This window comes from Dendrobates tinctorius, unplaced genomic scaffold (genome assembly GCF_039654945.1).
Source record: "Dendrobates tinctorius isolate UK_male_01 unplaced genomic scaffold, ASM3965494v1 ptg000116l, whole genome shotgun sequence".
Classification (NCBI taxonomy): domain Eukaryota; kingdom Metazoa; phylum Chordata; class Amphibia; order Anura; family Dendrobatidae; genus Dendrobates; species Dendrobates tinctorius.
The window spans coordinates 28077861-28105097 of NW_027361784.1; the positions used below are offsets into that span (position 1 = coordinate 28077861).

General features: G+C 50.0%; 1 protein-coding gene across 3 annotated transcripts in view; it reads left to right on the top strand.

Moving 5' to 3' along the window:
• SQLE (squalene epoxidase) overlaps positions 1 to 25731 on the top strand; it is a 29499-nt gene extending 3768 nt beyond the window's left edge. For all 3 annotated transcript variants that reach the window (XM_073590313.1, XM_073590314.1, XM_073590315.1), the window contains exons 5-12: positions 7466 to 7562; positions 7772 to 7885; positions 8242 to 8413; positions 9665 to 9760; positions 10057 to 10199; positions 10635 to 10731; positions 23899 to 23986; positions 24604 to 25731. In XM_073590313.1, coding sequence (XP_073446414.1) covers positions 7466 to 7562; positions 7772 to 7885; positions 8242 to 8413; positions 9665 to 9760; positions 10057 to 10199; positions 10635 to 10731; positions 23899 to 23986; positions 24604 to 24796 — 1000 coding nt within the window. In that variant the 3' untranslated portion in view covers positions 24797 to 25731. The remainder of the gene's footprint in view (positions 1 to 7465; positions 7563 to 7771; positions 7886 to 8241; positions 8414 to 9664; positions 9761 to 10056; positions 10200 to 10634; positions 10732 to 23898; positions 23987 to 24603) is intronic.
• Positions 25732 to 27237: the final 1506 nt, after the last annotated feature.

Below are 27237 nucleotides of genomic sequence, written 5' to 3' on the forward strand. Positions count from 1 at the left end.
TGGCATTTTGGTGCCATTTTTGTACAGTTCTGACAAAGTGGGCGAAGCTGGATCTAGTCGGGTGCCGGAAGATCACCACTTCTAAGACGCTACTGATTCGTGAAGAGGCATACGAGTCTCAATCAATCGGGAGTCCCGTACTCTACCGCGTTCCAAGATCAAGACCGGTGTGAAGGTTTCTAGTGTTGATGAATCGAGGCCAAGAGTTTCTGTTGACTAGCTATTTTGTTCTGTTTTTTTAAAGGTCAAAATTGTCCAGTTTTTACTTTTAATTTTTTACTTTTTTTTTAATTTTATCGGGTATTGTTTGCTAAAAAATGTCTGCATATTAGATGAATATAGAAAAGTTCTGTAGATTAGCTATTTATGAAGATATTGAGTAAGATAGTGACCGTAGATCAAGTGGCTTTTGGAGATCACGAGGGAGTGAGTCGAGATCCAGTGTTTTTAAGGGCATATCACACTAAGAGATATCGCTAGCAATATCGCTATAACTAGTGACGTTATAGCGATATTGCTAGCGATATCGCTATGTGTGATACTTACCTACGACCGGCTCCCCTGCTGGTTATCGCTGATCGCGCGAGAACGTTCAGGACTGTTTCTCGTCGTGTGCTTCCTGCGGCGCTTCCTGCTGTGAGGACGAGCGACACGTGGAGCCGGGCGGGAGGACGCAGGATCGCCTGGTGTGACAGGTAAGTAGCGACCCCCGTCCCCAGCGATGTCGCTAGTGAGATCTGTCTATGTGGCAGCTCACTAGCGACCACTTAGCGATGTACCAGCGATCCTGACCGCGTCATATCGCTGGTCGGGATCGCTGGTACATCGCTAAGTGTGACAGTACCTTTAGCGTTTACAGATAAGTGTCTTTAGATCAGGTGTTTAGAGTAAATGTCTGTAGATCAGGTATTTTTGGAGATCACGAGCAAGTGTCTGTAGAGCTGGTGTTTTTGGAGATCACGAGCAAGTGTCTGAAGATCTGGTGTTTGATGAAAAACAATATTAATAAATATGTATCACCTCAACATCACATATTGTACAGGGTATAGTAAAACCAAATGTCAAGGACAGAGGAATAATTAGTGTCTCAAAACCCAAGTAAATGTCTGTAGACTTTTGGACATCACAAACTTGTGTCTGTAGGCAAGTACGTTTTTTTGGAGGGGGGAAGGGAGATTATGACCAAATGTTTGCACATCAGATTTTTTTTGGAGATCACGAGCAAATGTATATACAGTAGATCAAGTGTTTTTCTTGGAGATCACATACAGCAAGTATGTGTAAATCAACTTGTTAGCTTTTGCAAATAAGTGTCTGTATATCCTTTGTTTCCAGCAAATGTCTATAGATCTGTTGTTTTTGGCGATCGTAATGAGTGTTTGTAGATTGGGTGTTTTGGAGATCACAAGCAAGTGTCTGAAGATTGGATGATGACGAGCGAGTGTCTGCAGGTCAATTTTTTTTTTTAAAAACATAAGTGAGTGTAGATTGAAATCGCAAGTGAATGACTATGCTTTTAGAGATCATCAACTAGTGTCTGTAGACCACTTTTGGGGGGGGGAGATATCAAGCAAGTGTCTGAAAATGTATTTTCTCCATCGCTTCATTGGGGGACACAGGAACCAGAGGGTGTATGCTGCTGCCACTAGGAGGCTGACACTATGCAAATAAAAAAGTTAGCTCCTCCTCCGCAGTATACACCCCACCGACTGGCGCTCGATTAATCAGTTTAGCTTAGTGTCAGTAGGAGGTGGACACGGGTGTTTCATTAGACCCTTATCTACCTCAGTGTGCGTCGTTCTTTTTCAGGTTTCTGGAGGGATACAGAGTGAATAGGCACATCTGTACTCACACAAAGAGACTATGAGTACGGTGTGTACTGCCGCCCCGTATCCTCATACGTCTACCCGGCAGGATCAAGAGCCCCTAACACGGATGCGTGTACGGGCTACCCACCGTCCCTGGCACCCGTCTCGCACCCACTCGCCCACCAGAGCCTGTCGGTCGATGGAGACACGGACGTCCACTAAGGGGGTTTCTTATGGACGTCTTGATTTCTTCACCTGGATAATGAGGTACCTTTTTTTCCTCAGGTTCTCCTTAGGACAAGACTACGGAAGGTAAGTATCTGCAACCGCCCGTCCCCCTGGCAGTAGAGTTTTCCTGGCTCCCACCCTGGGCGGTGGGGAACGGGAATCAGGGAATCACTGTTTAGGGCAAAGTAACTCCCTTTCCACTGGGCGGCGTCACCTGAATCCTCCGTACAGGGGGTTGTTCTGAGGCGAGGCCACGCCCCTTCTTTCGGGCGGACTTTTTCTCCCGCCCGTCTTGCGCCGCCTAAGGGCGGCGCATGGCCCCGCCTACTCCTCCCAGTCATCCTATAGACGTTTAGCAGCGCCATCTTTGTACTCCTGGGAGAGCGGTTAGCTCCGCCCCCCTTTTGCCGACCACAGTGAGCTAATTATCGCCCACCGTATTCAGGAAGCGCGCGTTTTTACCTCAGCCTGGGAGCTGGTCGCCTTCTTTTCCTGTCTGCGGGACCCTCATACCCAAGCGAGCTGTGCAGCCCTTACTGGAAGTCGCTTCAGGACACCGGTTCCGTGAGTAGCTCTGCACTGCAGACTGACACCCCCCTCAGCTCTCCGTCCCCTAACAGTCTGGCACTGCTTAGTGGGTTAGCTCACCATGTCTAATTCTAAACCACTTCGCTCTCGTCCTCCAACTTCCTCTTCCTCCGTGGTGGTCAGTCATTTTGCATGTTCTTCTTGTAAACGCAAATTTCCATCAGGTCAGCAACTGCAGCAACCCCATTGAACCCACCGCCCAGGAGCCCCCGGTTGTCCCAAGCGAGGGTGAGGCCTGGCAGATCTCACCAGGGTGTCTCAGACCCTAGTTTCCGTACTGGATAGGTTGCCCCTGCAGGCTTCCGCAGGACTCAGCGGGTCACAGGAAGCTCCGGTTGAGCCTGCTAATATTAGCCGCAAAAGATCCAGACAGGAGCACCGGTCCGGTTCATCTTCCCAGTCTGTCTCGCCCCATTGCCCGTCCCAGCGGCCTCCCTTGTCCCGATCTTCCTCACCTGAGCCAGGTGAGACTTTTTCGGATGTGCCCTCTGAGGATGTTTTGGAGCTGGATTCTGACCAAATCGAAGATATGAGGGATATGGTTCAGAGCCTCATTGGAGCGATCAACCAGTCCTTCAATATCAAAGACTCGCCCGTGGACCAGGAGGTCTCCTTCAGACGGTCTAAACCACCTTCCAAGGTCTTCGCTCCTCATTCGGAGTTCCAGAAGATTCTGTCCAGAGAAAGAGAAAATCCGACCAGGCGCTTTCAAAGAGGAAAACGCCTTGGGCGTGTTATATCCTTTCTCGCCGGAGCTCATCGCAGACTGGTCAGCTTCTCCGGCCGTGGACCCGCCGGTTTCCAGACTATCTAACAACACGGTCCTTCCGATTTCTGGGGGAGCATCTCTAGGAGATCCTAATGACAGAGTCATAGAATCCTTTGTGAAGTCAGCTTTCGAAGCGGCGGCATCTGTTCTAAGCCCGGCCTTCGCTTCTACTTGGGCTTCTAAAGCCATAGCCAAATGGGCTAAGGATCTCCGCCAAGGCATTCTGGCCAGAGAAGCTGGCGGACCTCGTCGACCAGATTTTGCATGCAGGCGAATATTTGCTCTCTGCCTCCCTGGATGCCGCGTCTTGCGCAGCTCAGGCATCTAGCAATTTGGTGGCTATTCGGTGCACAGTTTGGCTTAAGGCCTGGCAGGCGGACTTATCTTCAAAAAAGTCCCTCACCAGCCTACCGTTTCAGGGATCGCGCCTCTTCGGCGACAGGCTGGACCAGATTATTAAGGATGCCATCAGAGGCACAAGCTCCCTTCTTCCCCAGTCAAAACCTTGCCGGCCATCAAAACGTCAGTTTCGGTCCTTTTGTCGCTTCACGACAACAGAGACGCCTTCCTACCAGCAGAGGCCACAAGCACACCAAGATAGGAAAAGAGTTTCCTTTAGGCTCACTCCTTCCTGGCGCTCCCATTCCTCTCAAGGTAGATCCACCAGGGCCAGACCTGGAAGGTCTTCCTCCGCATGACTGGCATCAAAACCCCGGCGCATCCACCCAGGTGGGCGGCCGCCTTCTTGCCTGCAGGGACGTCTGGCTTGCCTTGGAGGACGCTTGGGTCAGGGAAGTTGTATCCTCAGGATACAAAATTGAATTTGTTTCTTGCCCTCGGGATCGATTCTTCGAATCCCGGCCCCCGAAAGACCCCGCCTTGGTTCCGGATTTCTTTACAGCCATCGCCTCTCTCCTCAGTTCGGGGGTGATTATTCCCATACCAGAAAAAGAGCGTTTCACAGGTTTCTATTCGAACCTGTTTGTAGTGCCGAAAAAAGGCGGCACGGTTCGGCCCATTCTGGATCTAAAATTACTGAACAAAAGGGTCAGTCTGCGACATTTCAGGATGGAGTCCCTTCGTTCAGTAATCGCTTCCATGGAGGCACAAGAATTCCTGTGCTCCATAGACATTCAGGACGCCAATCTACATGTCCCAATCTTCCTGGGTCATTAGAAATTCCTGCACTTCGCGATACATCAGGAGCACTTCCAGTTTGTCGCCCTGCCGTTCGGTCTCGCCACCGCCCCCAAGGGTTTTAAATCATGGCAGCGTTGATGGCCATTTTGAGGATCAGAGGTCTTGTGCTCTTCCCTTACCTCGACGACATCCTCATCAAAGCTCTGTCCTTGCCCCAGGCTCTCGAAAGTCTGACCATCGTTTGCGACACTCTTTCTCGATTCGGGTGGATCATCAACAGAAAAATGTCCTGTCTGTTTCCAACACAACGTCTTGTGTTTCTAGGCATACTTTTCGACACCCGTCAGGCAAGGGTTTTCCTTCCCGAGGACAAGAGAGTAACTATTCGATGGGATGTTCGCTTGCTTCATGGCCCCCGACTCACTTCCCTCCAATCAGCCATGAGAGTCCTAGGAAGGATGGTTGCAACGTCGGAAGCGATTCCCTTCGCCCAATTCCACTCAAGACCACTTCAGCGGGCCATTCTGTCACAGTGGAACAGGTCTGTCTCCTCCCTGGATCGTCCAATTCGACTCGTTTCGGGTCAAGCTGTCCCTCAATTGGTGGCTAACATCACCTCTCAGAGCCCAGGGCCGGTCCTTCCTTCCGGTACATTGGCAAGTGGTGACGACAGACGCCAGCCTTCTCGGCTGGGGCGCAGTGTTTCGCCATCTGACTGTCCAGGGTTGTTGGTCGACGCAGGAAGCTACTCTTCCGATCAACGTCCTAGAGATACGAGCAATTTTTCTGTCCCTGCTCCATTGGGACAAGCTGCTCAAGGGCCTGCCAATTCGGATTCAGATGGACAGTGCCACAGCGGTGGCATATGTCAACCACCAGGGAGGGACTCTGAGTTCCTTGGCATTGGCCCAGGTATCCCAAGATCCTTCATTGGGCGGAGGTGTCAGTCCCAGCGATATCCGCGGTACACATTCCCGATGTGGAAAACGAGGCCGCCGATTTTGTCAGCCGCGAGGTCCTCGTGGCAGGGGAATGGTCCCTACATCAGGAGGTCTTCCGTCAGATTTGCCTTCGGTGGGGTACTCCGGACGTGGACCTTATGGCGTCCCGTCTGAACAGGAAAGTTCCACGGTTCGTTTCCAGGGCCCGCGATCCCCTCGCGGTGGGCGCTGATGCTTTGACCATTCCTTGGTCACAGTTCGCACTCCCCTATCTGTTCCCTCCCCTTCCTCTTCTCCCCAAGCTGTTGAAGAAGATCAAGGCAGAAGGGGTGCCAGTCATCCTCATCGTGCAGGATTAGCCCAGAAGGTCTTGGTTCGTGGACCTCGTCAACCATCTCGCGGACGCTCCTTGGACGCTTCCAGACAGACCAGATCTGCTGTCTCAGGGTCCGATTTACCACCCCAATTCTCGGTCGCTCAATTTGACGGCGTGGCCTTTGAGACCACGGTTCTGAAGGAGTCAGGCCTTTCAGATCGGGTAATTCACACAATGATCCGGGCTAGGAAGCCGTCGTCTTCCAGAATATACTATCGTACGTGGAAGGCCTATTTTCGTTGGTGCGAGTCCAATCGCATTCCACCTATGTCTTTTTCGCTCCCTTCGGTGCTGGCATTCTTCCAGGTGGGCCTGGACGCTGGTCTGGCCCTTAGTTCTGTAAAGGGTCAAGTTTCGGCGCTTTCTTTCCATTCTTTTCCAGAAGACGCTATCCTCTTGTCCGCAGGTCAAAACTTTTCTGCAGTTGGTGGCTTTTCCTTGTCGTCCTCCTTTCTTGGTGATTCACCAAGATAAGGTGGTACTGCGGCCTCCTCTGTCCTTCCTCCCCAAGGTGGTATCTGCTTTCCACCTGAATGAAGACATCGTTCTACCTTCTTTTTGCCCGACTCCAATTCATTCCTGGGAACGCTCCTTGAAGAAACTAGACCTGGTCAGGGCGACGAAGGTCTATTTGGCTAGAACTGATACGTTCCGGAAGACAGACTCCCTTTTCGTCATCCCAGATGGTGCGTGAAAAGGCCTGCTGGCCTCCATGGCGACTATTGCTCGCTGGATTAGATCGGCAATCTTAGAGGCTTACCGGGTCAAGAACTGAGTGCCCCCTCCTGGGGTTAAGGCTCACTCCACCCAGGCAGTGGGTGCTTCCTGGGGGGTGCACTACAGGGCTTCCGCGCTGCAGCTTTGTAAGGCTGCAACCTGGTCTTCTGTCCACACGTTTGCAAAATTTTACAGGGTCCACACTTACGCTTCGGCGGATGCCAGCCTAGGAAGAAGGATCTTACAGGCGGCGGTGGTGAGTCCGCTGACCTAATGGAAGTTTGCTTTTCCCTCCCTAGGGACTGCTTTGGGACGTCCCATGGTTCCTGTGTCCCCCAATGAAGCGATGGAGAAAACAGGATTTTTGGTTGCTTACCGTAAAATCTGTTTCTCGGAACCTTCATTGGGGGACACAGCACCCTCCCATGTTTCAACTTCTGTTGTTTGTTCTGTGTATTATAGTTACAGTTGAGTTGTATGTTTGTTTTCTATTCTATTGCTTCTCCTACTGCTTTCTCACTAACTGATTAATCGAGCGCCAGTCGGTGGGGTGTATACTGCGGAGGAGCTAACTTTTTTATTTGCATAATGTCAGCCTCCTAGTGGCAGCAGCATACACCCTATGGTTCCTGTGTCCCACAATGAAGGCTCCGAGAAACAGATTTTACGGTAAGCAACCAAAAATCCTGTTTTATTTTTGGAGGTCAAAAATATTAATAATAATTAATAATAGATTTTTTTTAGATCACAGTCTGTAGATCAGATATTAATGTGGTAGAATTGTGTCAGTCTCATGAGCACCTGTTTATAGCTGACCACTACTAGTACAGTATATAGCTGTGTATGACATGGCGCCTTACATTGGTGGTAGTCAGGACAATTCTCGCTTGTTTTGCAGCACGCTGTACATCGAGGGGACAGTGCAACAATTAATTGAAGAAAATGACACCATTCTAGGAGTCCAGTACAGGGACAAAGAAACTGGAGATGTCAAGGTAGAATGGGGGTGAGGGGCTCTTTAAAAAAAAATACAGAACTGATACTGAAATCAGGTGCCATTTTTCCTGATACTGTACATTAGAGGGGGCTTGATAGGTAATGTATTTTTTATAACTGAGTATTCCATGGTCTATCTATTATCTATCTATATAACTTTCCTCTTGTGGTTGGTCTGGCACATTAATGGTTAATCTCTATTTTGCAGGAGATCCGTGCGCCTCTGACCGTCGTCGCTGACGGTGTTTTCTCCAAATTTAGAAAAGACTTAATTTCTGGCCAGGTCACAGTGTCCTCCCATTTTGTGGGGTGCATTTTAAAGGTCAGTACTTTAGTACCCAGTTCTGCTCTTGTCACTGGTACCTGATTTCAATTAGACATTTGGGGCAAAATGGGCGACCGATCAGGGGCTTCCACGCCCTTTAGCAATCACAGTAATTTTGACCAGGGGTGGTCAAACTTTTACATGCCAGTGTATATGTTATTTATGGTACTTGCCCTCATTAAATATGGTCGGGGCATCCATAATAAAGCCCCTAAAGCAGAACATACTGGATGTTAAGTTTGCTCTGGGGTCTGTACTCCAACTTTCCATCATTTTAACCATTTAGTAGAAAACTTTGTATAAATGATAATTCCACTTTTAAAGCATTTGACAATTTTTTTTTCTAATTCCAGGACTCTCCACAGTTTAAAGCCAATCACGCCGAGCTTGTCTTGGCCAATCCCAGTCCTGTCCTAATCTACCAGATATCATCCAACGAGACCCGGGTCCTTGTCGACATCAGGGGAGAAATGCCAAAGAACCTCAAAGAATATATGCTGGAGAACATCCTGCCCCAGCTCCCTGGTGAGGACCATGGTTATAGATAAATCACAGCTCTTGTGAGGACCATAGTCATAAATACGTCAAAACTTCAAGAGGAGGACCATTGTCATAAATATGTCACTTCTTCCTGGTGAGGACTATTGTCATAGATACGTCACAGCTCCCTATTGAGAACCATAGTCATAGATACATCACAGCTTCCTGGTTAGAACCATAGTCATAGATACATCAGGGCTTCCTAGTGAGGACCATAGCCATAGATACGTCACTTATTCCTGGTGAGGACCATAGTCATAGATACTTCAAAGCTCCCTAGTGAGGACCATAGTCATAGATACATTACTTCTTCCTGGTGAAGACCATAGTCATAGATACATCATAGCTCCCTGATGAGGACCATAATCATAGATGCGTCATAGCTTTCTCATGAGGACCATTAGTCAAAGATACGTCACAGTTCCGTTGTGAGGACCATAGTCATAGATACATCACTACTCCCTGATGAGGACCATAGTCATAGATATGTCACTTCTTCCTAGTACGGACCATAGTCATAGTTACGTCACTTCTTCCTGGTGAGGACTATAGTCATACATATGTCGCTTCTTCCTATTAAGGACCATAGTCATTGATGCGTTACTAGTTCCTGGTGAGGACCACAATCATAGATACATCACAGCTCCCTGTGAGGACCACATGTCACAGCTCCCCGGTGTGGACCACAGTCATACAGTAGATACATCACGGCTCCCTGGTGAGGACCACAGTCATAGAAACATCACAGCTCCCTGGTGAGGACCACAGTCATAGATACATCACAGCTCCCTGGTGAGGACCTCAGTCATAGATACATCACAGCTCCCTGGTGAGGACCTCAGTCATAGATACATCACAGCTCCCTGGTGAGAACCACAATCATATAGTAGATACATCACAGCTCCCTGGTGAGGACCACAGTCATATAGTAAATACATCACAGCTCCCTGGTGAGGACCACAATCATAGATACAGCACAGCTCCCTGGTGAGGACCACAGTCATAGATACATCACAGCTCCCTGGTGAGGACCACAGTCATAGATACATCACAGCTCCTTGGTGAGGACCACAGTCATAGATACATCACAGCTCCCTGGTGAGGACCACAATCATTGATACATCACAGTTCCCTGGTGAGGACCATAGGACTTCATAGATACATCACAGCTCCCTGGTGAGGACCACAGTCATAGATACATCTCAGCACCCTCTCACCAATGTTCCTTTGCTACAGAACATTTACAAGATCCTTTCCACTTTGCTGTTGAAAATGACCGACTGAGGACGATGCCAGCCAGCTTCCTCCCACCTTCACCTGTCAACAAAAAGGGTAAGACTTCATTTACATAGGTCCAATAATGGTGATAGTGATTTATGCTGCTTCCTAGAAAATAAACTATAGGAAGTGAGAGCCCACTAGTGTTGGTTTAGGGCACGAGCTACGTGGTAACTTGTGGCTACAATGTCCCGCTGCCACCATTGCAACAGGGTTGGATTTCTACCGACATTTGGGTAGTGGCCAAGTGCACTTTTATGTCACACAGGCATGAGTCGCCACATAGCTTCAGCCTTAGACAGACCGACATGATGACCAAGCCCATTGTCTCTTGTCTTTGTTGGGTGCAGGAGTGCTGCTCTTGGGAGATGCCTACAACATGAGGCATCCGCTGACCGGAGGAGGCATGAGCGTTGTCCTTAATGATGTGAAGATTTGGAGGGATCTTCTACAGGATCTGCCAGACCTGAACGAACACTCACAAGTCCTGCAGGTGAGAATCACATTTCTAAACAGGATTTATCAATAGTGTTTTGGATTTATCCGAAACCTCAAGACTCAATGAAAGAGGAACGGGGAGGATTGTCCCATTTATCCATTGCAAAGGATGGTGGTTGTCTATTGGCAATCTCGGCATCCTTTGTAAGACCAGAATTTTTTTTATTTTCATGCAAGAGCCACATTTCGCAGCCCTAATATCATGTGCGGCTTTCCAGCATTTCATGATGGACTCTTAATTAATGGCATTTCTGGCTCTAAAGGAGTATTCCTACACTGAGGAAGTTTGTATTGTGTCCCTTTTATCTGAAACAATCCGATTTAGTATTTGTATAGTTTTTTTTCTTTTTTTTGCACGCAATCTAAACAGATGACAAATAAATGATTTTCTTGCAGTGACGTCTTAATATTCTGTCCTAATATTTTTCAGGCCAAACAGCAGTTCTATTGGTCGCGGAAGAAGTCGCATTCCTTTGTAGTGAACGTTTTGGCTCAGGCTCTGTACGAGCTCTTCGCTGCCACAGATGGTGAGTGGGAACTGCAGAGACACAGGACATGGTAGGACTAAAGGCAGATATAAGGGATCTGGGCTCATAAAAATGATAATTACTCTGTCGCCTCATTGGGGGACACAGAACCATGGGTGTTATGCTGCTGTCCACTAGGAGGCGACACTATGCATAGTCTGAAAAAGATTAACTTTGGCTCCTCCTCTGCAGTATACACCCCTGGACGGCGTCAGCCTTCTCCAGTTTTTGCTTAGTGTCGCAGGAGGCACACCTAAGAATTTTTTTTTTACTCCGTCTTTTTCCTGGATTTTTTTTCCAAAGGACTACAGATGAAGAAAAGCGGGTCTCCAGCGAGACTCCCGGCATGGCTCCCTCCTCGGTCCCCCATTAGGGGTACCCGGTTGAGGTCGAGGTGGCTATTCCCCATGTCGCTCCCTCCCCAGTCCCTCGGGTCCTGGTTCGAGGTCGAGACCCCCCTCCTTCCCCAACCCCTTTGGGGTCTGGATTGAGGTTGAGGCGAGGATGAAGACCCCCTGACGGTGACAGACGCACCCTCCCTAATCCCCCGCAGGGGGCATTAGGTTGAGACGCCTCAGGTAGGGTCGGAGTACAGGCAGCATTCCGCAGCTTCCAGGGACCCCAGACCAGCTGAGGGATCCTGTTGGGGCCGGGGGAGGGTGCGGACTGGATGGCACAGCAGAGACAGGGCTTTTCTGCGTCCCTGTCTCTGCAGCGGCTCCATAGCGTTTCGGGGGCCCCCCATACAGGAACCGCTACCCCTGCTACCCCCACCGCTATCCAGTCGACCATTCTGGGGGGGTTTGGTACAAATCCGCCCCCCCCCCGGACTACCGCGCCGCTCTGGAGCCCTCCTGGGCATCAGGCCTCTAATTTAGACCGCGGCTTCGGCCTAGCTGAAGCCGCAGCCTTTTCCCCGGCCCGCCCCCCGGATGACTAAAATGACACACTGGAGTGTCATAGAAGGGGCGGATTGAGGCAGAAAGGGCACGTTTTTACACAGCCCAGCGCGCCCTTTTCAGCTCTCTCCGCCCCCTCCTCCCTCTCCTCAGAGTCTCGGTGGCCATTTTTTTTGGATGAGATCCAGGAGAGGAGCATCACAGCGGTCTCCGGGGGGCACAGAACTGGGATCTGTCGGCGCTGGACCTAGGGGCACACCGGTGGGGTAAGCTCACAGCTGGTTTCTCATACTCAGCTGTGAATCCATACTTCCTATAAGGCTCTCTGTGGGTTCCCTCTGCGTAGCCACCCCTGTTCGATCCCTAATAGCCAGCCTCTGTGCACTATGCCGGGCTCAAGGAAGAGAACCAGGCAGGAATGTTTCTATGCATTCTGCACAGCCTGCAAAGCCACGCTCCCTAGTGGCAGCACGTATCCGCACTGCCGGGACTGCATCCAGAACTCTGGGTCAGAACCCCAGGGAGTCCCTACTGACGCTTCAGTGTCACAGGCCACGCCGGAATGGGCAACTCAGATGTCACAGTCTATGACACAGTCCATAGACAACCTAACTGCCACATTGCTGCAAGCTCTGCAGAGTCGGGCTCCGGCTATGGACGTTACACAGCAAACGGACAGCTTGTCTCAGGAACATGCTGCTTCCGACTCTCACAGACGTAAGCGGACCCACAGGTCTCGATCACCTGAGTCGTCCTATAGCACAAGGTCGTCCCCCTCCAGGGAGAGACAGCGTCATTCCAGGTCTCCTAGGCAGTCCCCTGTCACAGACAGACAGTGCAATTTACCACAGAGATCCCCCACCACAGAAGACCCCCGCCCCAGGTCGCCCTCCAGGGATCACCTTAGCGAGGCACAGGATTCGGAGGGCATCTGTGACTCCGACTCAGATAACGAAACGGAGAGGTCCGTGGTACCTTCTCCCCCTAGCAATACAGCGCTAGTTGAGGACATAATCTCTGCCATACATCGGGTGCTAAAAATTCCAGAGTCGGCCCCGGAAGTCCCGGAACATAGGATTTGCTTCTAAAGTGTTCAGAAACCACCTAAGGTCTTCCCTAATCACCATGAGTTTGAGAAAATACTTACCAAACAGTTTGCGCAGCCTGAGAAAAAAATTTGCTAATCGCAAATATTTGGAAGCGAAGTACCCCTTCCCACAGACAGACACCAAACAATGGACAGATCCACCTGAAGTGGACCCCCCGGTTTCGAGGCTAGCAGCGCAGACCTTACTCTCTCTGCCAGATAGCTCAACTCTCAGGGACGCAGCAGACTGGCAAGTAGAACGCATGGCTCGTTCTATTTTCGAAGCGGCAGGTGCCTCTCTGGGCCCTGCGTTTGCTTCAGTTTGGGCGGCCAAGACCATCCTGGCTTGGGCCAAAAAACTACAGGAGGGTCTTCAAGCTTCAAATCCTGAGCTCTCGGACCAAGCGGTCCAGATAGCAGTGATAGCAGACTACATGATTCATGCAGCCCTGGATTCCGCAAGAGGTGTAGCGGGAATAGCATCAAACGCCATCACGATCCGACGCATCCTCTGGCTGCGAGAATGGAAAGCGGATGCGGCCTCAAAGAAGTCCCTCACGCGACTTCCGTATCTTACTGGAAGACTTTTCGGCGAAAAGTTGGACACAATGATAGCCAATGCCACTGGGGGTAAGAGTACCTCTCTCCCTCAATTAAAACCGAAACGCACGTTTAAACGAAGAAACCAGACACGATTCCGATCCTTTCGGAATTCCTCGGGCTGGTCCGTCTCGCGCCCAGCGCAAAACCGTAACCGCTCTCCACGCAGGGACAACCCACGGACGCAGCAGCGACCGGACAGGTCTTGGCAGTCGAAACCAGGCCAAGCGAAACCCAAGGGAGGAAAACCTCAGAACTTCGCTTCATCATGACTCACGAACTCCGGAAGACACCCCACCAGTAGGCGGCCGACTTTTACTCTTTCAGCAAGTCTGGCTGCCTATTACAGAAGACAAGTGGGTCAGGGAAATAGTGTCTTCCGGATGCAAGATAGAGTTCACTTCCGCTCCACCGAACCGGTTCTTCCTCTCTATTCCTCCAACACTACCAGACAAGGCTCGTGCTTTCCACCAAGCGGTCTCCTCTCTCCTTCAAGCAGGAGTTGTGGTGCCGGTTCCCGCGAACGAGAGATTCCGAGGGTTCTACTCAAATCTGTTCGTAGTCCCCAAGAAAGGAGGCAGCGTCCGACCCATACTGGACCTAAAACAGCTCAACAATTACGTACGGGTCCGTCATTTCCGCATGGAGTCCCTCCGGTCCATCATTGCATCCATGGAGCAGGGAGAATACCTTGCCTCCATAGACATACAGGATGCGTATCTGCACATACCAATTGCCCACGCCCACCAAAGGTTTCTCAGGTTCGCGATCAACCAAAACCACTACCAGTTTGTCGCCCTTCCGTTCGGACTCGCCACGGCTCCAAGAACGTTCACCAAAGTCATGGCGGCCACCATGGACGCTCTGCACTCAAGAGGCATTCTAGTCATCCCGTACCTGGACGACCTCCTCATCAAGTCTCCCACTTTCAAAGACTGCGAGGTCAGTGTCTCAATCACAATAGACACGCTGAGTCGCCTGGGATGGCTAGTCAACCTACAGAAATCGTCGACTATCCCAAGTCAGACTCTAACATTCCTGGGAATGTTATTCGACACCTCCAGGGGCCTGGTGCTCCTTCCCAAGGACAAGACACTGGCCATCCGTCTGGGAGTTCGTACACTCCTTCGCAGTCCTCCTCGATCTCTCCGGTTTGCCATGAGAATCCTCGGCCGGATGGCAGCAGCAATAGAGGCAGTGCCATTTGCCCAGTTTCACCTCAGGGTCCTTCAACTAGCCATACTCAGATCTTGAGACAGGAATCCCTTCACCCTCGACAGGGAGTTCAGGTTAACGTCGTCAACCAGGAGGTCCCTGCATTGGTGGCTCAAACCAACCTCGCTTACACGAGGGAAGCCCTTTCTCTCAGGACAATGGAAGATCTTGACTACCGATGCAAGCCTGACAGGCTGGGGGGCGGTGCACCTACATCACAGGGCACAAGGCAAGTGGTCACCGAGGGAAGTGACATTGCCCATCAATATTCTGGAAATCAGGGCCATCCTTTTGGCACTGAGAGCCTTTCATCACTTGCTTGCAGCCTCGCACATACGGATACAGTCGGACAATGCCACGGCTGTGGCATACGTGAACCACCAAGGCGGGACCCGCAGCGCCCAGGCGATGAGAGAAGTGGCGCATATCCTCCGCTGGGCAGAAGACACGAGGTCGGTACTTTCTGCGGTCCACATTCCGGGTGTAGAAAACTGGGAAGCCGACTTCCTCAGCAGGCAAGGAATGGACTCGGGGGAGTGGTCTCTCCATCCCGAGATTTTTTACCAGATCTGTCAACGTTGGGGAACCCCGGAGGTGGACCTAATGGCATCCCATCTCAATACCAAGGTCCCCAATTTCATGGCCAGGACACACGACCCGCGGTCACTCGGAGCGGATGCCCTGGTCCAGGACTGGTCCCAGTTCCGACTCCTGTACATTTTTCCACCCCTCCCCCTAATCTCCAGGGTCGTGAGGAAGATCAAGCAAGAGGGAGTTCCAACCATCCTCATCGCGCCAGACTGGCCCAGACGTACATGGTATGCCGACATTGTTCAACTTACAGCAGACGTCCTCTGGCGTCTACCCGACCGTCACGACCTTCTGTCTCAAGGTCCGTTCTTCCACCAGAATTCAGGGGCTCTCAATTTGACAGCATGGCCCTTGAAACCTGGATTCTAACCCAGGCAGGTTTTTCACCGGCAGTCATTGCAACTATGATCAGGGCAAGGAAGCCTGCCTCCGCCAAGCTCTATTATCGTACCTGGAGAGCTTTCTTTTCTTGGTGCGAATCTCATGGACAAGTCCCACTCCCTTATTCCCTCCCGAAGGTACTAGGTTTTCTTCAATCGGGCCTAGACGCCAAGCTATCCTTAAGCTCGCTTAAGAGTCAGGTGTCGGCGCTTTCAGTCCTTTTTCAAAAGCGCATTGCTATTAAACCGCAAGTCAGGACTTTCATGCAGGGAGTTTCCCAATTGGTTCCTCCCTACAAACGTCCGCTGGATACGTGGGACCTCAATCTGGTCCTGACAGCATTGCAAGCTCCACCCGTCGAACCTCTTAGAGGAGTTCCACTTTCCATTCTGTCTCAGAAAGTGGTTTTTCTAGTGGCGATCACCTCGTTACGCAGAGTGTCGGAATTGTCAGCACTTTCCTGCAGACGGCCTTTCCTAGCCTTTCACCAGGACAAGGTGGTTCTCCGCACGGTACCATCCTTCCTTCCGAAGGTTGTGTCCAACTTTCACCTCAATGAGGAGATTTCACTGCCATCCCTTTGCCCGGTTCCGGTTCATAGAGTGGAGAAGGCTCTGCATACGCTTGACCTCGTCAGAGCATTGCGGATTTACGTGTCCAGGACTGCACCTTTCCGGAAGTCTGATTCCCTCTTCATTCTTCCGGAAGGTAGTCGCAAGGGGCTGCCGGCTTCCAAGGCTACCCTTGCCAGGTGGATCAAGTCCACCATACATGAGGCCTACCGACTTAACAATTCCCCTCTTCCGGCCGGTATCACGGAACACTCTACAAGGGCAGTAGGGGCCTCCTGGGCCATTCGGCATCAGGCTTCGGCACAACAAGTGTGTAAGGCGGCCACTTGGACCAGTCTACACACGTTTACGAAACACTACAGTGTTCATACCCAGTCCTCAGCGGATGCGAGTCTGGGTAGACTGGTTCTGCAGGCGGCAGTGCCCCAAATTTAGGGATCTGCTAGCACAATATTCGTCCATTGCTTCCCACCCAGGGACTGCTTTGGGACGTCCCATGGTTCTGTGTCCCCCAATGAGGCGACAGAGTAAAGGAGATTTTTGTGTACTCACCGTAAAATCTCTTTCTCTTAGCCTCTAATTGGGGGACACAGCTCCCACCCTGTTGCCCTTATGGGCCGTTGTTTACGGTTGAGTTCTCATATTGTTCTTTGAGCTCATACATAGTAGCCTTCTTACAGGCATGGTTATGTTATTTGGTTACGTTCCTCCTAATGCTTTGGCACAAAACTGGAGAAGGCTGACGCCGTCCAGGGGTGTATACTGCAGAGGAGGAGCCAAAGTTAATCTTTTTCAGATTATGCATAGTGTCGCCTCCTAGTGGACAGCAGCATAACACCCATGGTTCTGTGTCCCCCAATTAGAGGCTAAGAGAAAGAGATTTTACGGTGAGTACACAAAAATCTCCTTTTTCTATCTTTAGTGCCCACCAACCGCCATGTTGTGATTGATCTGTAATGGCGCTCAGTGATGTGTTCTATACCTTCCAGTTTCAGATTCCATGACTTATAACATGCTTTATCCCATGCGGACAACTCATGGTGACATATAAGGGTGAGTGCACACAGTGCAGATTCACCTGCGGATTTTTCCTCGCGGATTTGCAGGTAAAACCGCAGGTAAAGTCACCTGCGGTTTTCCCCTGCGGTTTGACACCTGGACAATGGAACAGGTGGCAAGCCGCTGCGGAACCCGCAGAAAGAATTGACATGCTGCGGATTTAAAACCGCAGCAAATCCGCGCAGAAAAATCCGCTCCGTAGGCACTGCTGTTTTGAAATCCCATTGGCTAACATGGTACTGTACAATGTCTGCGGAACTGCTGAGGATCCGCAGGGCCAAATCCGCTGCGGATCCGCAGCAGAATCCGCAGCGTGTGCACATACCCTAAGTGATCACAGTCCTGTGATAGTCAATGCGTCTACCTCCACTCCACCTTTGGCCCATTTTTTTTTTTTTTTTAACTTAAAACACATGCATTGAGGCTAAAAATAATTGTTTTATTTGGTTGTGATCACAAATTTTGCACCCATTTGCCTTTTATGGCCTCTGAGCTACACTGTCTATTGCCAGCAGCAGAATGAGTTTCATAGTTTTTTAGGTTGAAGGTAGATTTAAATCCATCGAGTTCAACTTGTAACCTAACATCTTGATCCAGAGGAAGATAGAAACCCCATTGGGCAGCCATTAATAGCTCCATATTAGGGAACATTTCCTTCCCAACTGAATACGGTAATCAGACTAGTTCTCCAATGCCTCATCACAGAATCTAGTGCCCATAACCTGTAATATTATATTTATCAAGAAAGCGACCAGACCCTTCTTGAATTTTAGTAGTGAATCAACCATTACAACATACGTGCTGGAGATGTGGTGATCCTGGTGCAGATATGCTACACATATGGTGGAATTGCGGCAATATTAGACGTTTGTGGGAAGCCATTGATCATTTAATATTCCATGATTTGTGGTATACCAGTTTCTCTTAACGCACAGCAGGCACTTCTTGCTATCGATCTGGATTCACTTCCCTATGAGTTCCGCACTGTAATTGTACACATTATCGTAGCAACAAGAATTAAAATTGCTAGCTACTGGAAAAATTCCCCAAACCCTTCATTATCCGAAATAGTCTCACTGATTAACGAGAATTGTTTATCAGAAAAAATAATTGCTGCATCCAATAACAATTTATCTCAATTTCATAAAAAATGGAACAACTGGCTATCCTTTCGTTTAAATACTGTAGTTAAGTAAATATGTAGATCCGCATTTGGGACATGTGATTGGATTGTTAATGCAATGTCACCACCTTCCCCTTTCTCCTTCCCTTCCCCACCACCCACATTATTGTGTTATTAAGAACTAGCTGAAGAGCCTGTTGCTGCCCGGGCATAGTAACTAACTGTGGTTAGTTATAGCAAATTATAATTATCCTCCATCCCATAGTCCCGTGCCCATATACCCATCATACATATCCACGATCCCATAGGCCCGTGACCATATACCCATCATACGTATCCTCCATCCCATAGTCGAGTGCCCATATACCACACATCCTCCATCCCATAGTCCCATGCCCATATACCCATCACACATCCTCCATCCCATAGTCCCATGCCCATATACTCATCATACATATTCGCCATCCCATAGTCGAGTGCCCATATACCCATTACACATCCTTCATCTCATAGTCCCAAGCCCATATACCCATCATACATATCCGCCATCCCATAGTCCCGTGCCCATATACCCGTCATACATATCCTCCATCCCATAGTCTAGTGCCCATATACCCATCACACATCCTCCATCCCATAGTCAACCATTATGACATCATAATAAGCGGCGGGGCTTGCAACCTATGATGACATCAGCGTCGCCATGGCAACCATTATGACATCATAATGAGGGGCGGGGCTTGATACACACACACACACTTTTTCCCCATTATGTAGATAGGGGCAAAATTGGTGAATTGGAACACGCAGGGTTAAAATTTTGCCTCACAACATAGCTTAGGACACTCTCGGGGTCCAGACGTGTGTCTGTGCCAAATTTTGTGGCTGTAGCTGCGACGGTACGGATGCCAATCCCGGACATACACACATACATACCTACATACACACTTGAGCTTTATATATTAGATTTTATTGTCAATGTGATGTAATTTTTGACAATTTATAAATAAAAGAGGGATTTTTGGGTTCTTACCGTAAAATCTCTTTCTTGGAGCCTTCATTGGGGGACACAGATAACCATGGTTGTATGCTGCTGCTGCTAGGAGGCTGACACTATGCAAAAACAAGAAAATTAGCTCCTCCCCGGCAGTTTACACCCATGGACAGGCACCAAGTACCTCAGTTGGTGAGAAAGCAGTAGGAGAAGCAACAAAAAACTCTCAAAATATGTACCAACCCAACAAGGGGCTCGAAGACCCAACACGGTACAACTTAAACAGGGAGGGAGCTGTGTCCCCCAATGAAGGCTCCAAGAAAGAGATTTTATGGTAAGAACCCAAAAATCCCTCTTCCTTTATCGCTTCATTGGGGGACACAGATTACCATGGGACGTTCCAAAGCAGTCCCGAGGGTGGGAACAGCAATAAAGGAACGAAAGAAGGAAGGGCTTAGGTCGGTCGATGTGCTACCACCACCTGCAGAACCTTCCTACCAAAAGCTGCATCAGACGAGGCCTGGGTGTGAACCCTGTAGAACCTCGCAAAGGTGTGCAAAGACGACCAGGTCGCGGCTCTGCAAAGTTGTAAGGCCGAAGCCTGGTGTCGCACAGCTCAAGAAGCCCCTACAGCCTGGGTGGAGTGGGCTCTCACTCCCGGAGGGGGTCGTTTTTCCTGAAGACGGTAGGCTTCCAGAATGGTAGAACGAATCCAGCGAGCGATGGTGGATTTGGATGCCGGAAGCCCTTTCCGGCGACCTTCAGAGATGACAAGCAGGGAATCGGATTGACGAAGAGAAGCGGTCCTGGCAAGATAAACTCGCAAGGCTCTCGCTACATCCAATTTGTGGAGCGACTTTTTCAGCGGGTGAACATGCGCAGGACAAAAAGAGGGAAGGATGATATCGTCCTTAATGTGGAAAGGGGATACCACTTTTGGAAGAAAAGATGGAACTGGCCTGAGAACGACCTTATCCTGATGGAGGATTAGGTACGGGGAACGACAGGATAAAGCCGCCAGCTCAGACACTCTCCTAATGGATGTAATGGCGATCAGGAAAGTTACCTTCCATGAGAGAAAGGAAAGAGAAATGTGAAATTGTGCGAAAGGCACAGCTTCCATGGAAGCTATCATCTTCCTCAGGACCCTCATGCAAGATCGAAGAGGAATTGGCCTTGGCCGTTTCAGGGATAGGATCCCCTTGCAAAGGGCTGAAAATTTGTCCCTCGGAAGAAACACTTTGGCTATGTGCGTGTCGAATTCCATGCCCAAAAAGGTCAGACGCTGAGTAGGGTGCAGAATGGACTTCTCTTTGTTTACTATCCATCCGAGACGGGTGAGAGTATCCAGAGTAATCAGAAGACTTTGGAGACAGTCTAGACGGGACGAGCCCTTGATCAACAGATCGTCCAGATGAGGGATAATGAGAATCCCCCTGGAGCGAATGGTATCTGGGACTGCTGTCTTGGGGGTCGAGAAAGAAAGAAGCGACTGTTTGGGGGGGAAGAAAATTCGATTTTGTATCCGGATATGATGATTTCCCTGACCCTAGCGTCGTCGACAACGGACAGCCAAGCGTCCGTGAAAGAAGCCTGCCTCCCACCCTGGAAGGAATTCCAGGTGGGGGTGACCCGTCACTTTGAGGAAAATCTACCGGAACGGGAGCCTGAGGACCTGGAGGGTTGGCCTCTTGATTTCCAGCGGGGAGTGGGTTTATACGATGGTTTTCTGCGATCTCTGGAGACAGAGGGCCGGTCCTGCTGAAGAGAAGGGACGAAAGGACCTAAACGGCCGAGGAGCCTTTCTGTTGAAAAAGCGTCTAGGCCGAGACTGGGGAAGAGAGGTACTTTTACCACCTGTGGCATCGGAGATTATCTGATCCAGCTTGGCGCCAAAGAGTCTAGAGCCGTGAAATGCCAGGTTAGTGAGCGACTTCTTGGAGGTGGTGTCCGCACTCCAAGACTTCAACCAAAGAATACGGCGTATAGCTACTATGTTGCTGTTAGCTCTTGCTACGCACCCGGCCGCATCTAAGGAGGCGGACAAAAGGTATTTACCCGCATGATTAATTTGGTCTGCTAGATCTGCCAACTCGTCCTGAGGGGCAGACGACAATGCTCCTGCGAAGAATTTTTGCCCAAGCTGAAATTACTTTTGCCACCCAGGCAGAAGCGAAAATAGGGCAGAGAGAGGCGCCGGAAGCTTCAAAAATCGATTTAGCCAGAGATTCTATTTGTCTGTCAGTTGGATCTTTAAGGGATGCCCCCTCCGTAAGGGATAGAACCGTCTTAGACCATAGACGGGAAACTGGTGGGTCCACTTCGGGAGCTTTCGTCCATTTTGTAAGAAGGTCCGCATCGAATGGCTACAGGACGTCTAAGTACCTGCGGCCTGAGAAGCGCTTCTCAGGGTGTTCCCAGTTTTTGGATAAAGTAGTCTCGAACTCTTTGTGATTAGGAAAGGCTCGGGAGGGAGGTTTCAATCGTTTAAAGGGGACGGAGCCGTCCTGAAGAGGAGCCTTATCTTCCTTTATTTCGAGCGTTTTGAAAATGGCCGATATGAGACTATCGACCATGTCCTGAGTCTTAGACATGTTATCTGCGTCTGAGTCAGATCCCGATTGAGAGTCATTGTCTGACCTAAGGTCGTCTTCTGATGAGGGAGACGAGGAAAGCAGCCTGGGTGGAACGGACGGACCTTGCGAGCTGGAAGACGAGCTAGAAAGAACGCGCTTCCTAGAAATCCTACCTGACCTGTCCCTGTTGAGGTCGCGGTCAGGTGCAGACGACTCACCGTGAGAGGTGGTCGAAGTGCAGGTGGCTGAAGATAGTTGAGGGAGTCGTTCTAAGACCTGGACCAGGGACTGAGAGACTTTATTCAGGTCAGAGACCGACTGAGACATCGCAACAGCCCACTCTGGGGGAGGGGGAGTGCACTCATCCCGGGACTCGGGGTGCTCCGGTGGGGCAGACATCGCGGAAGGACTGCAGGACGGGCAGGAGACAACTGACCTGACGCCCACTTCTTTTTGCAGCGCGCGCAGGCGTAGTGGGTAACGGAGGGTCTAGGATAGATAGCCCTTGCTGGGTTGGGCATATGTACAGACTGCAGAATTATAGAATACTGCAGGGCATGAGGGAGTACTGCCAAGGAGGGCTAATTAGGGCTCAGGATATGGAAAGAGCCTACCGTGTCTAGCTCAATAACATGATGCGCAGCAGACAGCCGATGCGTCCCCCAAGCTGAGATCTGAGGAGAGTCTCACACGAGGTCCTAGGGAGCCGCAGGACCTTAGCGATGGGCGGTGCTGGATGGCAGAGCAGCGCAATTGGCTGAAGGATGCGCGGATAAGGAGGAGAGGAGGGGAGCTACTAAAAGAAAGTAGCTCTATGATAGGCTAGGAAAGGGCGCCAACAGAGCGCGCGCAAGTTAGGGGGCGTGAACCGGCGAGGAGCTAAAGCGAAAGTGAAAGTAAAAGTGCGCTGCCGGTTTCACGCCCCCCCCCCGGGGACTCTCACTAAGAACCGATGCCCCCGGAGCCCGTGACGCCTCTGAAATCCGCGAGTAAGGGGAAGAGGGACCCGCTGTCTGCGGCTTCAATGCCGAACCCCCCCTGCGGGCAGAGAGCTGAGAGGCACGCGCTGGCAAAAAAGGGCGGGAATTTTAAAATAGGAATGGTCCAAGTCAGCTATGAACGGCGCCGACCTCAGTGCCTTCCATGTGAAGCGAGCCTGGGACTGGAGGGAGCATTGGGCCGCTTACCTGACGTCCACATGCTCTCCTGAGGAGGATGACCACAGGGGCCCACGTTGAGGGGAGGCCGCTGGGAATGAGGATCCTCTGACCCCGCACTTTGCCCAAATAGTGCAGAAGACGGCACCAAACCTTTTGCCAGAAGGGAAAGTCACCGCCAGTGACCGCCGTCTTCCTCTCAGCCCTGTCCCGGGAGAGGGCTGAGGAGGTGAACTCGGCTAGGACCGGCCACCTGTAGACAGCTCGTAAGCACCCGAAGGTGATAGGGAGAAGGTCCCGCCCGCGGTCCTGAGAGTTGCGATGTGGGTAACACCACATTGCTCACTCAGCCGCGTGATATGGGAAAGCAGGGTGAATCTTTACCCCGTTTCCCGAAGCTGAATCTGAAAAATAAATGGGAAAAGATTAATACACACACACAAAACCTAAAAGTGAAAAAAGGAATCGTTAACTGCGGATCTGGGGAGATCCCGGTCCGCCTCCTACAGACACTAAACACAAACTGAGGTACTTGGTGCCTGTCGGTGGGTGTATACTGCCGGGGAGGAGCTAATTTTCTTGTTTTTGCATAGTGTCTGCCTCCTAGCAGCAGCATACACCCATGGTAATCTGTGTCCCCCAATGAAGTGATAAAGAAAATTTATGGTTTAAAAAAAAGAATTCATAATCTCACTGCTCTTACAACAGGTAATCCATAATCTCACTGCTCTTACAGTAAAGAATCCATAATCTCACTGCTCTTAAAGTAAAGGTTTGCCTTCTGTGATTATGATTAAACCTTCTGTCTAGCTAGATGATAATCCCTAGTTAACTGAAAATCTGTCAGTGAACTCATTCAGATTGAATGATATCTTGCTTATTAGTTTCCCATACGATGCCTTCTTCTCCTCAGATTCCCTGTACCAGCTGAGACGAGCCTGCTTCAACTACTTCAAGCTTGGAGGAGAATGTGTCGCCGGCCCCGTAGGACTTTTATCTGTGTAAGTGACCCCATACTATCCACCTGTTTCCTCATATACCATAAAGAAGTCGATACTCTGACTCAACGTCACTTTACTAGGAGGGGCATCCAATTTACTGTAAATTACGGCATAAAAAATGCCATGACTCCTAAGAGGAGATTTTATGCCGGTGTGTAGCGAACATTAATTTTATATTCCGGCGCTTGGGCAGAAAAGCCAGTGTTCCGACATTCTTTAGAAAACTCAGTTTTTGTTGTAACTTTATTCCATTTGCGCTAAAACCACTGTACAAAGATCCTCAAACACTGTCGCGTTTCCGAAGTAAACTTCCTTATTCATAGATTTATAGCTAGGTTTACGTCTAAAACGCGTCAGTGTTTGTTTGATGATCTTCGTTCAGTGGTATTAGAATGTATGGAATAAAGTTGCGATAAACACTTTCTCATGAAGGACGGAGTGCTGGCTTTTCTCTTACTTGATTATATTGACAGGCTTTGCTCAAGCTGCCGAGTGCCCTGGACGAAGCCGGTACAGGTTGTGTGATCTGTTGGTTTCTTTTGTTGGACAGGACAAACATGGCAAATTTAATACATCCTTGAAAAATAACTATAATAACCCTATTACTCCTCCTGCAGAGTGTCCCCCAGACCCACGCTGCTCATTGGACATTTCTTTGCCGTCGCATTTTATGCCATCTACTTCTGCTTCAAGGCGGAGTCCTGGTGGACCAAACCCCGAGCCCTAATCCGAGGCAGCGCAGTCCTCTACAGAGCCTGTTCCGTCATCTTCCCGCTCATATACTCAGAGACGAAACACCTGATCTACTGAATCCAGACATTGAACACTTAACGTTTCCCATAGAGGGCACAAAATAAGGCAACGAGGTGCGGCCCCCGTGCCACCGAAGACTCGGGTCGGGTAAACTCCGGACCATATTGATCCCAATTTATACAAGAAGAATAATTGTGAAAGGGGAGTCCTGACGTCTTCTCACTCGCAGCCGGGGTGCGGGATTGAATACGTCCCACATCTGCGTTCTGTGATGAGATGCAAAGTATTACCTGAAGCCTTACAGAACGCCTTCACGTGCATTAATATGTATAAGGAACCTGCAGCCAGAAAATTACATATCTCACAGGGGCCAACGATTAGACACAGGCGATCAATAAATACGACAGTACCGAAGTCTCCCTGTAGTAATAATTCATGGACGTTAATTATCCTTCATGTTAATCGGCAGCTCCTAATTATTTAATTGTAAACTGTGGGCAAGAGCTATAGCAGTGCCAATGAGATCACTAGGAGAGGAGGCACCACACAGTACCGGGTATTACAGGCACCTACCCCAACATTAGCCTGTCTCATATAACCACTAACATCCTGGGGTCAAAAACCTCCGACCTGGCTGTAATCTTCACTTTGTGCAATCTATGGTTATTATTGGTGCCGTCAGCTAGGATTGTGCCTGGACATTCGACTCCCAACGCATTTCTTTCCTCCGTGCCTCTTTTGGATTCGCAGCATTCGTCTGAGCCGGTGTGGAGTATCTGCCATGGATGCAAATGGTTGAATCTACATTCATTACGTTGCACATTGTCGTCATCACCTTCGAAATTCTTAATGGTGTCAGAATATTCACCGAAGATATCTCGTGGACTTTGTTTATATATTTTATATTATGGAAAATTTTATGCAAAAAAAAAGTCATCCTGATACTTAACGGAGTTATTAATTTTTGCAAATTAAAATGGATTTGTGAATAGGTTGGGACTTGATGTCGTCATAGATGGTTCGAAATTGGTTAATCAAATGCAGAGACAGGTTTGATAGACTCTGGGTCTAGAGTATTATGACTGAATAGGGGCACTCATAGTTGCTTGGTAACTCTAAAAATGGCTACCATATTGGCTTGGTACTAACCACTCTATTTACCAGCGCCCTGGACTTCACCCTTTAACACCCTCTGGTATAAAAGGTCTTGAATAGGGACTGCTGGCCGGTGGTTCAGGCTGGCAGGAAAAGTCAACTGAGTCAGAACCAAGACAGCAGACCAGGTACAATAACATAAGGCAAGAGAATGTCAGTAAATAAGCTGAGGTCAGAAATGGGAAAATCAACTAGAAAATAGCTGAAAATCAGGGTGTGTGAACCAGGGAAGCCGAACTATATCTGGCAGCGTCCAGCGAGAATCTGGAAGTTATTTTACTGTGTGTCGCTCTCTCAAATTGGCCAAGGTAGAGAGCAGATACTCCGCATTGCCAGACTGTGTGGTAGTACAGGTCCCAGCAACTCTAGTCAGTCGCTGGCCAGAGTCTGTGCCGCCTAGAGCTTTTGGTCCCAACGTCTACCCCCCCCCCAGCGCCGCTAGCAGAATAAATTACGATGGTACCAGGTATCTGGTGCAAACTTCACAGGATCAGGAGATGTGACAAGTACCATATAGCAAGAACACATGCCCATAGTGGCCCCTGCTACTTGGGCTGTCATGGATGTGACATTGCAATAGGTGGTCCTGTAGCATTGCACACTATTAATCCTGCCAGCAAGTCAGATGCTAATTGGATTTTCTCGTTCGCCTTATTGGGGGACACAGAGACCATGGGGTGTATGCTGCTGCCACTAGGAGGCTGACACTATGCACAAAAAAAGGTTAGCTCCTCCTCCGCAGTGTACACCCCACCGACCGGCAGGAAGTTCCTCAGTTTAGCTTAGTGTCAGTAGGAGGTGGACACGGGTCTTTTATTAGACCCCTATCTACCTCGTCGTGCGTCGCTCCTTTACAGGTTTCGGAGGGATACGGAGTGAACAGTCACATCCGTACTCCCACAAAGAGACTATGAGTACGGCGTGTACTGCCACCCCGTATCCTCATAGGTCTCCGCGGCAGGACCAGGAGCCTCGCACAGGTGCGTGCCAGCTATACGGACGGTCCTTGCCCCCCGCCTCCCACCATCTCGCCTACCAGAGCCTGACGGTTGGACGAGGCGTGGATTCCATAAAGACGACAGACAGCGTGGGATTCGCAGGTACCTTTATTGTGGCCCCCGGCCTGGGTGAGTATGCGATCTAGCGGTCCCCCGGCATTTTCATCCTAAGGCGGTCGCCAGGGGACCACGGTAGGGCCTGCGCGCCCGCTTCTCCCCACGGTCGCCGCATCCATGAAGGCCCCTTTTCTTTCGGGCCTTGTTCTGCGCCCCCCCCCCCCGTCTCTTCTTCATCCCGGCAGGGGTATACAGGGGTCGGGCTGTGGGAAGCAGGGACGCGGCCCA